Below are 15,188 nucleotides of genomic sequence, written 5' to 3' on the forward strand. Positions count from 1 at the left end.
GGAAATTCTTATGGGAAGGGGGGAAACTGAGGATAGCACTAGATAAATTAACAGAGAGGTACAACCAGGGTGGTTTGCAGCTTCCAAACCTTAGATATCTTAATTGTGCTGCTCTATAATAATTTTTATCAGATTTCTATCAAAGAAGGGAAAAATCAGATTGGACCAAGATAGAGCTAGATAAAATAGGGAGAAGGTACCAGAACATATATTAGTGGGATGAACATATATAAGTGGGATGAAAAACTGGTGCAATATAGAAGTTCATCAGTACTGCACCATTTACTGAACATTTGGAAGAAGATTCACGTAGAAAGGAAAAAAACAAATTACCATCTACCAAAATTATTATTGACGCAAAATCAACTAATCCCTTTCACAACAGATAACCTTTCCTTTACAGAATGAGAGAGAAAAGGAATTAAAAGAATAGAAAATTGTTTTTTGTGAAATAATTTATTATCATTTAAAACAAATGAAGTACAAATATGGAATAACTCCTGGTGCAATGTTTGCATGCCACCAACTTAAAACCTACTTTAAAAGACAAATTGGGAAGCAGACTGTGATTACCAGAAGGAAGCAGATTTGAAAATGTGATTACAGACACAATGATAATAAAAAGATTTATAACAAACACGTACATCAAGCTGCAAGAGAAGGAAAATGATGAAATAAGCTATAAACCCAAACAAAAGTGGGAAAAGGATTTAAACATAAAGATGAAAAATGGGAAAAGTTATGCTCTGGAACTATGAGGAATATAATAAACACAAGGTTATGCATGATACAATATAATTGGTTACATGCCCCAAAAGTTTAAAAAAAGTGGGATCCAACATTATCAGATAGATGTTTTTGCTGCAAGAAGGAAATGGGAACAACAGTAAATGCAAGTTGGGCATGTGAGGAAGTGGAAAAGTTTTGGGAAGATCTAAATCAGGTATTAAATAAAATCACAAAATGCAACATACCAAAAAATCCAGAGATCTTTCTTCTAAGTAAAATATGAAGTAAAGAATTAGGCCTCAAACGGAATGAATCGCAAAAAAGATTTATTATGATAGCCTTAGCTGTAGCAAAAAAAATGTATAATGTCAACTTGGAAATCAGAAGAGTGCCTGAGAATACAGCAATGGTACATGGAAATGAATAAATGTATTCCATTGGAAAAAAATAACATATAATTAAAAAAATAACGTCACAGTATTCAAACAAATTTGGGAACTGTACATGGAACACAACAGAGAGGGCCTACCGCGGACCTCCACCCCCTAAAAAGGTAGAATGAGAAGAAGATGAAATGAACTGACCCAGTGTGTAGATGACACAATTTTCTTGTTTATTTTAATTGTGTGATGACATTGTTTAATGGGTTTATTGTACATGTTGAACGTTTAATGGGTTTGGAGCAGTGTGGGAAGGAGGGAGGGGGAAAAAAAGGGGAGAAGTTGACACTGTATATTCAAGAGGGAAATGTTTGTGTATTTTGATTAATATGGTTCACAGTGTGAAAAATAAAAAAAATTAAAAATTTTTTTATCTGAAGGTAGTAGAGGAATGTCTTATTTGACAAGTAATATTTACTTCTGAATTGCTCAAATGACATTAAATGCCCTTGCTCATAACAGTCCTCGAACCTCTGACCTGCTTTTGGCACCTGGTGTCCAGGATCTTGTTGTCTATTGTTAATGTGACTAATTAATTTGAGGCGTTTTTGGGGACAGCCCCACTTTAGACTCTACACATTGATTAAATTTGTTCCATAAAGAAATTATGCGTTTTAATATGGGGCTGTTCTTTTTGCCGGATAGTAATTAGTATCCCATTTATAAATAGTCTCCTTTTCACCCACTGTGTGCAGACCAATTTGTGCCCAGGATGGTACACCTCTGCCCTCAAATAATGAGGTCATATACTTCGACTGGACTGCCCATTAATATTTCTTAAAGTCTGGTAACCTTAAACCACCAGACTGAAGTCCCAGGTTAATATTTCCTGGCTACCTTGCCATTGCACAGAAACCTTCCAACATGTGAATGTAAATTCTGAAAGAATCCCTGGGGAAACACAGCTTTGCATTTCCGCAAGAGGAACTGCCTCGTCAACACATTAATTTTAACACAGTTGATCCTGCTCACCAGTGTGATAGGCAGGGTCGCCCACCTATTTAAGTTCTCCTCCATTCTCTTGAGCAAGGAGGTATAGTTTAGCTTGTATAAATTATTTGGGTTATTATCCACCTTAACCCCTAGATATCTGATCCTGTTTTGCGGCCTCTTCAAATGACTATTCTCCTGATGTTGACTCTGATCCCCTTAGTAAGTGGCATGACTTTGCTCTTATCCCAATTGATCTTACACCAACAGACCTCTTCAGTGTCTTGTAGAGTGCAGCCTGGCCAGTGAGTTTACTGGGTCTGTCAGATAGATCAACAAATAGGTTGATTTTATGTTCCTCCTGGCCTTCTCTAAATAACTTGATGTCTGGATCCTGACGAATGGCCTCTGCCAATTGCTCCATTGGTAGTAGGAATAGAGCTGGAGATAATGGACACTCTTGTCTACTAGATCTTGACAGTGGGAAGGCTGAAGAAATTTGCCCATTCATCACAACTTTAGCCTTGGGTGCGTGGTATTGCATTGTCTTCAGCATTATCCTCTAACCCTCTGCTCATATACTGCTAAAGGCTCTATCCAATCATAAGTTACGTATAGTTTTGATGATTTTGTTCTGTTCCTTGTGCTTTCATTGCACTCAATCTCATTGAAATTTTCTGACCACTACAAATATCTTGTAGTTTTATTCACTCATTACTTTAATGCTTACTGATTTGCATAGATCAGGGGTGGCTAAACTACGGTCCCCTGGCTAACTGCGGCCCGTTGCCCATTTTTCACTACTCCAGGGTGAATTTTAAAAATAACATGTATTATGACCCATTTAGAATATATCTCACTGTATGTACATTGCACTTTTTAGTTTCAACACTAGGCTGAAATGGCAGTGCTCGTGTGGACCAGTGGATAGCAGGAGGCAGAGGTGCAGCACTCCTATGGGTCCAGCTGCCCAGGCTGAGTACCATCAGCTCTGTACAGGCTTTGAACGGCCTGTTAAAGGAGCCGACGGTAGTTTTATTTAAAATTCCATGACCGTGGGATCTGCATCCAAGATGGCAATGCCAATGAGAGGTTGCAGACTCCAGAGAAGCAAAGGACTGGTGCATGGCACAGAAAACAGGGAGATCAATCCCCATCTGAGAAGTGACCAGCAAGGTGTTCTGTGGCTGAAGGGCCCACATAGGTGGTGGGCTGTTGGTGACGAGGCAAGGAACCCACTCAGACCATGGATTGCTGAAGACTGTAGTCAAGGGACTCGTATAAGGAGACTGCCTTGTCCCTTTCTTGATCTTTTTTCCTGTTCTTATTTTGTACACATCTTTTTATTTTGCACTGATTTTTGAATGAAAATTTTAGTTTTATTGAATTAATTTAAATTAAATTTCAGAGTGGCAGATACACAAAATGCCTGCTCTAATAAATTTAGACATTCAGCCATTTTGGCCCATGAGCCTGTATGGCCCAATTGCACCCAATTAACCTAAACCCCTGGTACATTCAAATTGTGGAAAGAAACCAGAGTCCCTGGAGGAAATCCATGCAGACGCGGGGATAGCATACCAACTCCTTACTGCACGGGATTCTAACCCTGGTCCTGATAGAGCTGGCGCTGTAACAGCATTGCGCTAACCTCGGTGCTAACTGTGCCACCTTTAAATGTGTGAGCATATCAATAAACTATTATAAACAATTAAACTGTTCATTAGTGTCGTATATTTATTTTGATAGAAAATACATTTTTGATGGCACATGGATTTTTTGGTCTTAAAAAAAAGTTTTTCTTGCAGTGTAACTAGTTGAAAACTGCCAAGCTTAATATTGTTTGGCCCATGACTCCTTATGTTTTTCTGTATGTGGCACATGCTCAAAGTACTTTGACCACCCCTGGTAGAGATGAAATAAATGTAAGTGGGCTTTTTCTACTGAGGTTAGGTGAGTGAAGGTGAAAGGGGAGAAATTTAAGGGAAACATTAAAGGTTATTTCTTCATTTTGGGACCGATGGGTGTGAAGAATAAGCTGCCAAGTGTATGCAGGCTCAATTTAAATTTTTAAGAAAAATTTGACAGGGGTATGAAGCAATTATAAACTATTCAGTGAGACTAAGCAGAATAATAGTTTGGCGCACACATGACGAGTCTGTTTCTGTGCTATGATGTTCCATTGTCTGGCAGCACAAGTTTTCAAATGCTGATTCTTATTGTAACTTCCCTCCATGATTGCTGCCTCTTTCCCACCCTTTTGATTCTAGTTCTGCAGTCTTCAACATCTTCATGGCCCTTCTGATTCTAGTTCATATCCTCTATTTTAATAAGTAATGAGAGTTTATTGCCATATAGAATCAGAATTTATTGTCACAAAGTGCAAATATTGCTATAAAACTAAAAAAAATAAAATAGTGCAAAAAGGGAGAGACTTTTGGAGCATCTATATATTGTTTTTGCTTGCTGCAGTCAAACAGGTATGCAAGACACAATAACTACAGTCACATATTAAATTTACCATAATATTCTAAGACAGAAAAAGAGGTAATAAATATAAAAAGATGGATAAACATTCACAGTTAAGTGCTCCTTATTGGTAGCCAAGCTTTTGTCCACACAGGCCCTAAGCCCTGGATTTAACCCCCACCCCTTGGTTGTCTTTTTCTCTCCAATTCTCATCTTTTACAATCCATATCTAAAATTTCCTTTTGTAGCTTGATGTCAAACGTGGCTGTGGAAGCAAGCTTGATGTAGAACTATGAAGAGTAATAGATTCAAGAGATAAAAGTGAAGTTGAGGGAGAAATAAGATTAGTATAATCTTATTGTATGTCCAAGCTGGGTTGAAAGCCTAGATGGCCTGCTCATCTTATTTTAATATATTTTGCAGTTAAAAGAGCTACAAAAATGCCTTTTATTAAAATGGAAATTAGGTGCTAATTTCCCTAATATTAATTGTGCTACTTTACAGGGAAAGACTCCATGCCTGGGTCGAATGCAACAGCAGTCTTCCTGTTTGTTGACCAGAGAGGGACTTATTGATGCAATTCTTGTCCTCTTTCATGAATGCATGAGGCCTGAGTTGATGAAAATTAAGCATGTAGCCAATTTTATGAAAAAATGTAAGTACTTTGCTGTTGTTCTGATTATAATTTTTGTTTCCTTTTTACAGCATTACTTTTTTTTATATAATTCAAACTAAATTTTATTTCCTAATTTTAGTTAGTTGAGTACTTAGACTAGCTGTTCTCAACTGGGGACACACCATATTTATGTAAAAGTATAAACACAATGCTGGAGAAACTCAACAGGTCAAACAGTGTCATTTATATAGCAAAGATAAAAGGTGCATCACTAACGTTTTGGGCTTGAGCCCTTCATCAAGGTACGTTGGTGATGTACCTTTTATCTTCGCTGTTTGACCTGCTGAGTTTCTCCAGCATTGTGTTTTTCCTTCAACCACTGTGTCTGCAGACTGTGGTTTACTTTACATTTAAGTAAAAGCCTTGTTTTCTTTTCACCTCACGCAATACAAATATTTTTGCCTTTTATTGTAGTCGGTAGAAAAGTACAGAAAAAACACAAACTTGACCGTTTCACAGGGAAGAGGGCTCATAAATGTTGGTCCCCCAAGGACTTTGCTCATAGCTGAAAAATGTTGAGAATGGATGCTATAGACAATAGCTGGGTTACATAGACTTGTGGGAAATGGAAAATTGGGCATTGAAATGTTGAAGGAAAAGTATAATTCAATTTTTAATTAGTTCTATTAGAGAGAGAGAGAAAGTCTACTTCAAAACCATCATGCAGTACTGCTCAGATGGGGGTGCATTATACAATGCTGCTCAGAAATTGTTGCATAATCTGTAGGAATTCCAATGATAGATGTTATAACCATATAACCATTTACGGAGCGGAAACAGGCCATGTTGGCCTTTCGAGTCCGCACCGGTTCACTGATTTTGTGCGCCCTCTTCAGACATTGGTCCCGGTAGATCTTCATTCAATAACGATGGGCGAATTCAATTGATGATGCTTTATTTCCAATCCTTAAATTTTATGGGGTGGGTTGTTTATTTTGTGTTCTGAATTATGAAAAGGTGATTTCAAAGAACAATTGAAGATGCCATTTGGAAAATTCAGTAGGCTATACTGAATGTGAAGTATCCACGCATTGATAACTAAGAACTACAATTTGTCACCACCCAGGTTCCATCATTCAATTTATGAAACTGACTTTGGTCAATTTATTCCATGAATGCTGTATCAAGTTGCAAACGACTCTAGCAACCATAGGCCATTCTCTACAACGACACTTTGCCCAGCAAAATATTGCATTTATTTACTCTTTTGGGTTAAAAAATAATACCCAAATTTCTCATCTGCATTTTTAATAACTATTTTGCATTACAACATCTGGTTTTGGACTTTCCCCTTCCCACATGAGAATAAATATTTCTCTGTCTCTAATCAATGAAACCCTTTATTTTAAAGATATGTTAGAGTACCTCTCAGACCATCATTTACAGAAAAGATAATTGATCTCTGCTTCCCAAGATCAGTATATCTGTTAGACTTGGTTTTCTGTTTCTATTTTTAATGAACAGTGTGTTTGTTGGAATAAGATGTGATAATTGGAAAGATATTAAATGAGAACAAATTAACAAAAGCTATTTAAATGAATTATAGGTTACTTATGTCAGTCAGTGCTGGGTATAAAGGCAATAAATAATTGATAAATTATGGGCAAAAAAGCAGGACATAACCCATCCAATGAGAGATCAAATGGAATGTGCTGGAACCTAAGTGAGTGGGTGTTCTTTCTCGCTCTCGCTCTCTCTCTCTCTCTCTCCCTCTCTCTCTCTCTCTCTCTCTCTCTCTCTCGCTCTCATTCACACAGGCAAGTGATCCAACAGCAACAGGACAGTCTGTGCTCGAGGGAGAGAAAAGGAGATCTTCCTCTTTCACACCTTGCTGTTCTTGAGAAGAGCAATTCTAACCATTACTAATTTCCCAGGACCTTGTTTGTCCCATATGGAGTGCTCCAATTCAGTGAATCATACAGACTGTATAATACCGACAGATTTTGTGATGAGCTCAGGTAACCTTAAGCATATCTATTTGTTAAATTTAATTTTTTTTTTCAGTGTATTCAAACTGGTTTTTTTTTTCCATCTATAGATAAAGATGCCCTGAACGAGATTCAGGACTTGCAACCCTGTGCTGGTGATTTTGAGGTGAAAAACGTGATTGGTCGTGGTGTGTTTGCGGAAGTACAGGTCGTCCGTGAGAAAGCCACCAACGATGTTTATGCAATGAAAGTGATGAATAAGCAGGCACTGATTGGAGAAAATAATGTAAGATGACACCTAATAATTTGGAATTGATCTTAGATTCATTTTGCCTATAGAACTGTCACTGCAGGTCCCACAGGATGACTGACACTTATCCATTTGAGAGGAGAAAAAAATTACTCTACTTTTTTTAATGATTCAAGTTTGATACAATGTGGAGTTATTACCAGTTTTATTTAAATCATAATTTAAGTCTGACCAATCAATGTATACACAGGGGAGCTGGTTAGTTCGTATTCTATGGCTACGTATCCATGGATGAGCATTTTTACGGTTAATCTATTGCTGCATTGGCAGAATACATGCATGGTTAACTTGATAAAACTTGTTTGGTAATGGAATGTTTTCCATCTGTGGCACTCAGATGTGAGGTTAACTACCTGTGTCCTTTATTCTGCTTTAACCTTGACCTCAGAATTGTTTTGACTTTTTAAAAAATTCTCTGCTTTTTCCATTTTGTTCTCTGTCTTCACATGTTTAACTCTTATTTTCAAGGATAAAATGGTAATTCATTTCTCAGTGATTGTAGGAATTTAGAATGGTTTTCCATAGATGTGGTCAGGTCAATGAATAGTTTTAAATATGATTTTTAATACATAGTTGTGCTTTATACTTTGTGGCATCTCTCATGAGAAATTCTTGGCAGGAGAATTTTCACTGGATTATTTCCAGTAGAATTCTGAATTGGAAGCTGGAGATAATGATGGATTCCCAAAAGCCATCTACCTGGTGTCTCATTTAATTTCTGAGTTGTCGATGCTATTGCTGAACACCAGTGGTCCAACACACTGAGCTCGGGTAAGCAGCTGCTCTTCTGGAACAAATTGAGAGTGGTAGTGAAAAAGACCTTGGAAGCCTTTGGAGGAAACCCATATCTTTATGGCAGATGCAATAAATTTTGTCAATGCCAGTGTTTTTAAATTGCATCTGTATATGGTTATTGCGAGGCACCTTTGTAGCTGAAATGTGGCCTGCTATTGATTAGCTCTTGTTTGAATAATGGTGAGGTATTGCTGCTTAGAGATGCAGGCTTTTTATTTTTTGAGGAGCGTGAATGGAATTGAAGAGGGTCATCAAAACCACATTCCCATTTCTTACTATTTCATGAAGTAAAGGTTTTCATAAAGCTTCTGACCAGGGTTGGGCCAGGACAGTATTTTTAATGAAGTTCTGTAGAATTCTTGACCTGAAATAATTCACCTTGAATAATCACAGCTTTTATTTTTTATCTTGTGTGACTCAAGCCACTATTTTTCCTCTATTTCTATAGTCATTTACCAGGGCTTGATTTCTTATGCACTCATGCTGTCTTGCTGTCATGTTTTGCTTCTGGGATTCAACTCTAGCTCATATTAGTAGATGTAATAAGTGTGGAGGTGCTCGGTGGAACCCAAGCTGAACAATAAAGCATAAATACTGCTTGAAAGCATTGTCCACAAGACCTTCCATGATTTTGCTGCTGATTGATAGTAGACTGATTAGGAGAAATCAGGAGAACATGAACCAGTCCTCGTTGAGGGGTCAGCAGTGGAAAAGGTTAAGAACTTCAAATTCCTGGGTGTCAACATTTCTGAAAATTGTCCTGGAGACTCCTGCAAATTTCTACAGGTGTACCTTGAAGAGCACTGTGATTGGTTGCGTCACTGTCTGGTATGGAAGTGCCAATGCACACAACAGGAAAAAAACTGCAGGAGTTGTGAACTTGGCCAGCGCCATCAGAGGCATTAGTCTTCACTCCATCGACGGCGTCTATAAGAGGTGGTGTCTTAAGAAAACACTAGCGGGAGATAACTTTGAATTCAGTAGGGTATCTACCTCTCCCCGACCAGACCTTCAAAAAATACAGTCCATTATCTTATTGTCCAAACTGAGTTTGAGTATCTTCCACCACTTCAACCAGTTGTGCCATTTTCAGCTTGTTCATCCCATTCCCATTTCCATTCTTAGTCTTGACAATGTCGACTAATGGTTTCATTAACAGATCTTGGCTCAGTTTATTATCTGACAAAGAATTAGCAAAGGTTAATGCATCCCGAGCTTTCTCAAAAAACTGATATTGGTATTGCCCATAAAATACTTTCAACGCTGCTGGATATCTAAATGCTGATTTATAGCCTTTCTTCCACAGCACTATCTTAGCCTGATTAAACTCCTTACATTTCTGTATAACCTCCTGACTTAAATCAGCATGAAAGAAAACCCTTCTAAACTGAACCATTATTGGATCCTGATCGACACGGGCTTTCTGTACCGGAAGACGTAAAATCATCTCCTGTTCCTGTTATCTTAAACATCTAATTAAAACTGCTCACGGAGGCTGCCCCAGAAAAGGTTTCCTTCTTAACGCTCAATGAGCTCTGTCCAATTCTAATCCTTCTGGAAATGATTCCATCCCCAATATTTCTGGAATCCGTTTATGAAAAAAATTTGTAGGATCCTGTCCTTCAATGTCTTCTGGAAGTCCAACTATTTTACATTATTTTGTCGACTTTGGTTTTCCAGTGAATCAATTTTTTGCAGAAAAACGTTCTTCTGAACATCGCATCCTGTTACTGATTCTTCAATTTGATCCATTCTATCTTCAACATTCTTACTTCTCTCTTGTACTTCATCAACTGCAATTAAACACTTATTAAGGTCCACTTTCATAGCTGTAATTTCTCCACATACATCGGACATTTTCCCTTTAACCTCAGTAAATTGTTCATCTATATTATGAAAGCTAGTAGTCATATAAGCCATAATATTTTCATTTTGCTTTGTTAACTCTTCAAACATTGTAACTACATCAGGTCCAGGTGAAAGATTTGTTATAGCAAGTGAAGTAACTGATTTAAAAGGTTAAGTCATTTTTGTAGTTCTGGGCCTACCTTCTATTGCTTCTGCTGCCATCAGTAACAGTTCTTGATCATCTTCGTCTAAATATTCGACATATTCCTCTTCTTCTCCCTCCGGTACCAAAACTTCCTCCCTGGCCATGCCCTCTTCTCACTGCACCATCAGGAAGGAGGTTCAGGAGCCTGAAGATGAACACCCAACGGTACAGAAACAGCTTCTTTCTCTCCGCCATCAGATTTCCGAATGGACAATAAACCACACTCGCTACCTCATTTTTCTCATCTTTTACACTAATTTATATAATATTTACACTGTAATGTTGACATTCATGTCAATAAATTCTGAATCTGATGGCTCAAAGCGAGCCTATTGTTCAGGTTTCACACAATTTTGCTCATCCATCTGTTACTGTGGCAGAATTATTTTTCAATGATTTCCCCCTCACTCAATAGCACCAGTATTTTACAGTAAACTGAATATTGTGGAGGATGGGGAAGTGACAAGGGAAACAAGATCAATAAAACGAACCTAGCCACAAACTTGCTTATTACAATTCACTGTTGAGTTTAATTGACATATCTGGCCATTCAAGTCAGAGATGACTGACTGTCACAGTGATTCAAAGAATATTAGACTCTGAGACCCCAATTGTCTCAAGGAGGTTTGTATGATGCAAAAAAGGTAAAAATGTAAAAGGCATAAAGTAATGAATAAAAGGGTTATCATATGAAGAATATTTGATTGCTCTTGGCCTGTACTCATTGGAATTTGGGAGAATTGGGGGGGGGGCCTCAATGTTGAAAGGCATGGATAGAGTAGGTGCAGAAAGGTTTTTTCCCATGGTGGATGAATCGAGGACAAGAGACAACAACTTCAGGATTGAAGGGTGTCCACTTACAGCTAAGATGTGGAGGAATTTCTCTAGCCAGAGGGTGTGGAGGCCAAATCATTGGGGGTATTTAAGGCAGAAATTGATGGATTCTTGATTAGCTAGGGCATCAAAGGTTATAGGGAGAAGGCTGGGCAGTGAGGCTGAGTGGGAAAATGGATCAGCTCACGATTGAATGGTGAGGCAGAGTCAGTAGGCTGTAAAGCATATTTCTGCTCCTGCCTTGTAAATAAATTAAAGGTGCGGCAAGGCTAGCATAGCAGTTAGTGCAACGCTATTACAGTACTAGTGACCCAGTGTTGAGTCTGGTGCTCTTTATAAGGAGTTTGTACATACTTCCCTGACCTGCCTGAGATTTCCCCAGGTGCTCCAGTTTCCTCCCACCTTCCAAAAACAAATTGGGTTTGTAGGTTAATTGGTGTATTTGAGTGACATGGGCTGGAAGGGTCTGTAACCGTGCTGCACTTTTTAAAAAAAAAAAGGCTTTTAAAAGTGAAGAAAACTTCTGTGATGCACAAATGTGGTCGAGAAACTCAGCAGGTTGTGCAGCATACACAGTATCATATCTGATGAAGGACCCAGGTTCAAAAGATTAGTTACCCTTTACTTCTATGATGCTGCGTGACCTGCTAAGTTTCTCCAGCACATTTGTGTACTGCATTCGACTCCAACATCTGCAGACTTTCTTGTTTAAGAAAATATAATGCACTGAATAGAAATCAGTTGGTAGATGTGAAGGGCTGATTCATTTGTTTTGCGTGTGAATTCATTAGTGAATCGTGATTATACTGTACTGTTTTTGTGTAGTTTAGAACTGTCCTGCATGCTTTATTCCTGTTTTAAATCTTCACCTTGGATGTTTTTCTTGCTGTATAGGTCGTGTTTTTTACAGAAGAATGTAGCATCCTGTCACGCAGCACCAGCCCCTGGCTGCCTTCGTTACAATATGTATTTCAGGACAAGACATGTATCTATTTGGTGAGTAAATGAAGCAGAATCGAGCAAGACCTAAAGTGGTGAAAGGATGAAACACCCTTGAAATGTACTGTGTGTGAAGAGGGGAACTGGAAATTGTAGAAGAAGTGTTGATGAAAATGACCAAGCAGGAGGGATTGTAGACTTCCAAAATCATTGAATTTCATATAGCTTTTTGTGCTTTATCTTAAAGTTCAACCTCAAATTTCATAAGGTGAACACATCTTCCTGGGTAGTCTCTGTTGATGTACCCAAGTAATCTTAAACTTTTGTGGTCCAATCTGGACTTTAAGGTTGACAGGATCAAAAAATGTTCACCTTGTATGATGAGTGCAGATATGTACTGTTAGAAAATAAATAGTTAACTTGGAAGCCAAAAAAGGCAAGCGTTCTCCAAATGTCAAAAGGAGAGAATACTTTATAGTAGACTTTCTCTAAGTCAATCCACCTTGGTATTCATTATGATGAATCCAAGTAGTAATATTATCTAATAATCACTGCCCAGTAATAAAATCTAAAATGAGGTAATGCCAAACCTCCAATTTTTTTATTATTATTTTGAAGGAATTTTGTTTTTTGAGGCTGGATGCTTGTTTTTCCAAACAAAAGAGATGAGAGAATATAATGAATCAAAAAAGGATTTAGGAACAGAAACTGGTACAGCTTGAAAATATATATAAGAATTTATGCAAAATATTCAATTTGGTAATATTAACATGTTAATTAAAGTCCTCGAAAAAGAAGAGGACTGAAATAGAGACTTAATATGAGGAATTTTCCTTAAACAAATTATTAAACTTTTCAGTAATAGTAATGCATAGATAGTTAAACAGATTTTTAAAAGTTTTAAAAGGGACAGAAGAATCTCAAGAGCAGGAAGAGTTCAAAAATGAATGTTTCACTCTTGGAGGTTTAATTTATCGCCTGAAAACTAACTACATTGATTGAGAAGTAGCAAAATATATGAAATCGAATGGTCAGGATTGGCTTTGTGTAGAGTTTAACTGTTAATTTGGTAGTCAGATGCACTCAGAATTTGGTTTCAATTTAGAAAACATTTTGATTACCATAGGTTTTCATTGATTAGCCCTATTCTATGCAACTTTTTTTTTAACCCAAGATATTGGTTATACTTAGAGGCTAAACTTGGGTATCCATTCTTTTCTAGATCTATGTATTGACCAAAATTTTGTTTCTTTTGAACAATTATCTATGAAATTTAAAATACTAATGGATCACTTGTTATTTACAGATTAGTAGCTTCTTAAATTCTTTAATGTTGAAGCTTCCTCAGGATTTGGATCTTAACCTTACTTGGGAAGTATATAATTTGAAGCCTAATCATAAAGGTGCTTTCTGCCCTTTATGAATTACTGTTTAAAAATTTAGGGATAATTCCCTGGGATAAGACTTTCAACAACCATTTGGGATTTTACTTTGAAACTTGTTCACTTATCTTCTCTTTTTATTAGGCATTCATTAATTCAATTTGTAGTCCATCGAGCACACTAAGGTTCAGTTAGCTAAATTTTATCCTAATATTTCCTCTAAATGTATAACTGAGGAAGGTACATAGGTTTTGGCTATGTCCTCCCTTTAATTTCTGGCAATTGATATTTCGCACCTTATTAGTTCTTAATATTATCTTAACTCCTTGACCTTTCATTGCTATTTTTGGAGTGAGTTGGCCAATGGATTTAATATTGACTTTTTCACAATCCCATGAAATGACTTTTGCTTCCCTCATTGCTAGAAGGGTCATTTTGCAGAGATGGAAAGATACTGTTCCTCCCACTCATACTCAATGATTGTTGGTTGTGATGGTACATCTTTCTCTAGAAAAAATGAGGTGTTCTACCACTGCAATGGATCTTAACTTTCTTTCTGTTTGTGGTCCTTTTCTCAATTACTTTCAAAACTTGTAGATTAATTATCTTTTTTTTTCATGACCCCCATAGTTATTATTAGTAGTGGACTCCTTAACTTGGCCAGCAACCCTCATAGGGTGGGGTTAGATTTATTAGCTTAGGAGTTTTTTCCCTTTTCCTTTTTTCCCCATGTAATAACATGGGTTCATGTGTACCTTGTTCATTGTTATTTGATACTTGTAACTTGATATTAATTTATTAATATTAATATCATGTATCTTGCATATGTTAAAACCAATGAAAAGATTGAAAAATACAAAGGAAAGAAGAAAATAAATAGAGTGCAAAATTGCCTTTTTCCCTAAACCCATCCTGTGAATAAAGTCAATTTTAATGGTCCATACAAGATTACCTCACCTACTTCCACTTATTGGCTTACTTTTTAAAATTTGTTCATTGAGCACAAGGTGGAGCCCATTTCAATCGCTTGAGGAATGTCCAAAATTGATGGTTTCCTCTCAAAAGATTGGATGGGGCAAGGACTTGTCAGAATACTCTTTATTTTTTTTAAATGACATGTGATTATTTTGTCACTCAAGCTGGAATGACTAATTAATGGTAATTCATATGTTCCCTGCTAATACATTGTTTAAAAAATATTGTGTTTGTTAAACATCTATTTTCGCTTTATAGAATCCTGTTGACACTGAAATAATACATTTTTGTGCTGTCCTATTATCACATATGTTCTAATGTTAACAGCTGGTGTCAGGGTACCTGATCTATTTTCTATCTGCATCTTTTCTTTGGAAACAGTATTACATCTGGTTCCTTCCAATCAACTAGGACTATTCCAGATCTAGAAAACTTTGGAATATTAACCTTAATGTATTTTAGTCTGCAGCCATGTTGTTCAGAACCTCAGGTTTCAGGTTATCTGGTGAAAAGTATTTAACAAAAAATATTTTGTAGCCTTGCTTTCATCTTCCCAAGTGTAGCTTCCCTTTGTCCATTGGGTGTCAGTAGTGATCTTTAAATTGATTTTTATTTCTATACAGCATTACTTGATGCATGACCTGAGTATTTTAGTGTATATATAGGTTTTGTAAGAGTATTACTCTTTTAACTTCCAAAGTAATAATCTGTTGGTCAGATTTAACAAT

General features: G+C 37.0%; 1 protein-coding gene across 12 annotated transcripts in view; it reads left to right on the forward strand.

Annotated features, from left to right (window-relative positions):
* LOC138761402 (citron Rho-interacting kinase-like) overlaps window positions 1-15,188 on the forward strand; it is a 366,961-nt gene that overhangs the window by 19,259 nt on the left and 332,514 nt on the right. For all 12 annotated transcript variants that reach the window (XM_069933435.1, XM_069933436.1, XM_069933438.1 and 9 more), the window contains exons 3-5: window positions 5,073-5,223; window positions 7,283-7,458; window positions 12,059-12,160. In XM_069933435.1, the coding sequence (XP_069789536.1) occupies window positions 5,073-5,223; window positions 7,283-7,458; window positions 12,059-12,160 (429 nt within the window). The remainder of the gene's footprint in view (window positions 1-5,072; window positions 5,224-7,282; window positions 7,459-12,058; window positions 12,161-15,188) is intronic.

This window comes from Narcine bancroftii, chromosome 4, assembly GCF_036971445.1.
Source record: "Narcine bancroftii isolate sNarBan1 chromosome 4, sNarBan1.hap1, whole genome shotgun sequence".
Lineage (NCBI taxonomy): Eukaryota > Metazoa > Chordata > Chondrichthyes > Torpediniformes > Narcinidae > Narcine > Narcine bancroftii.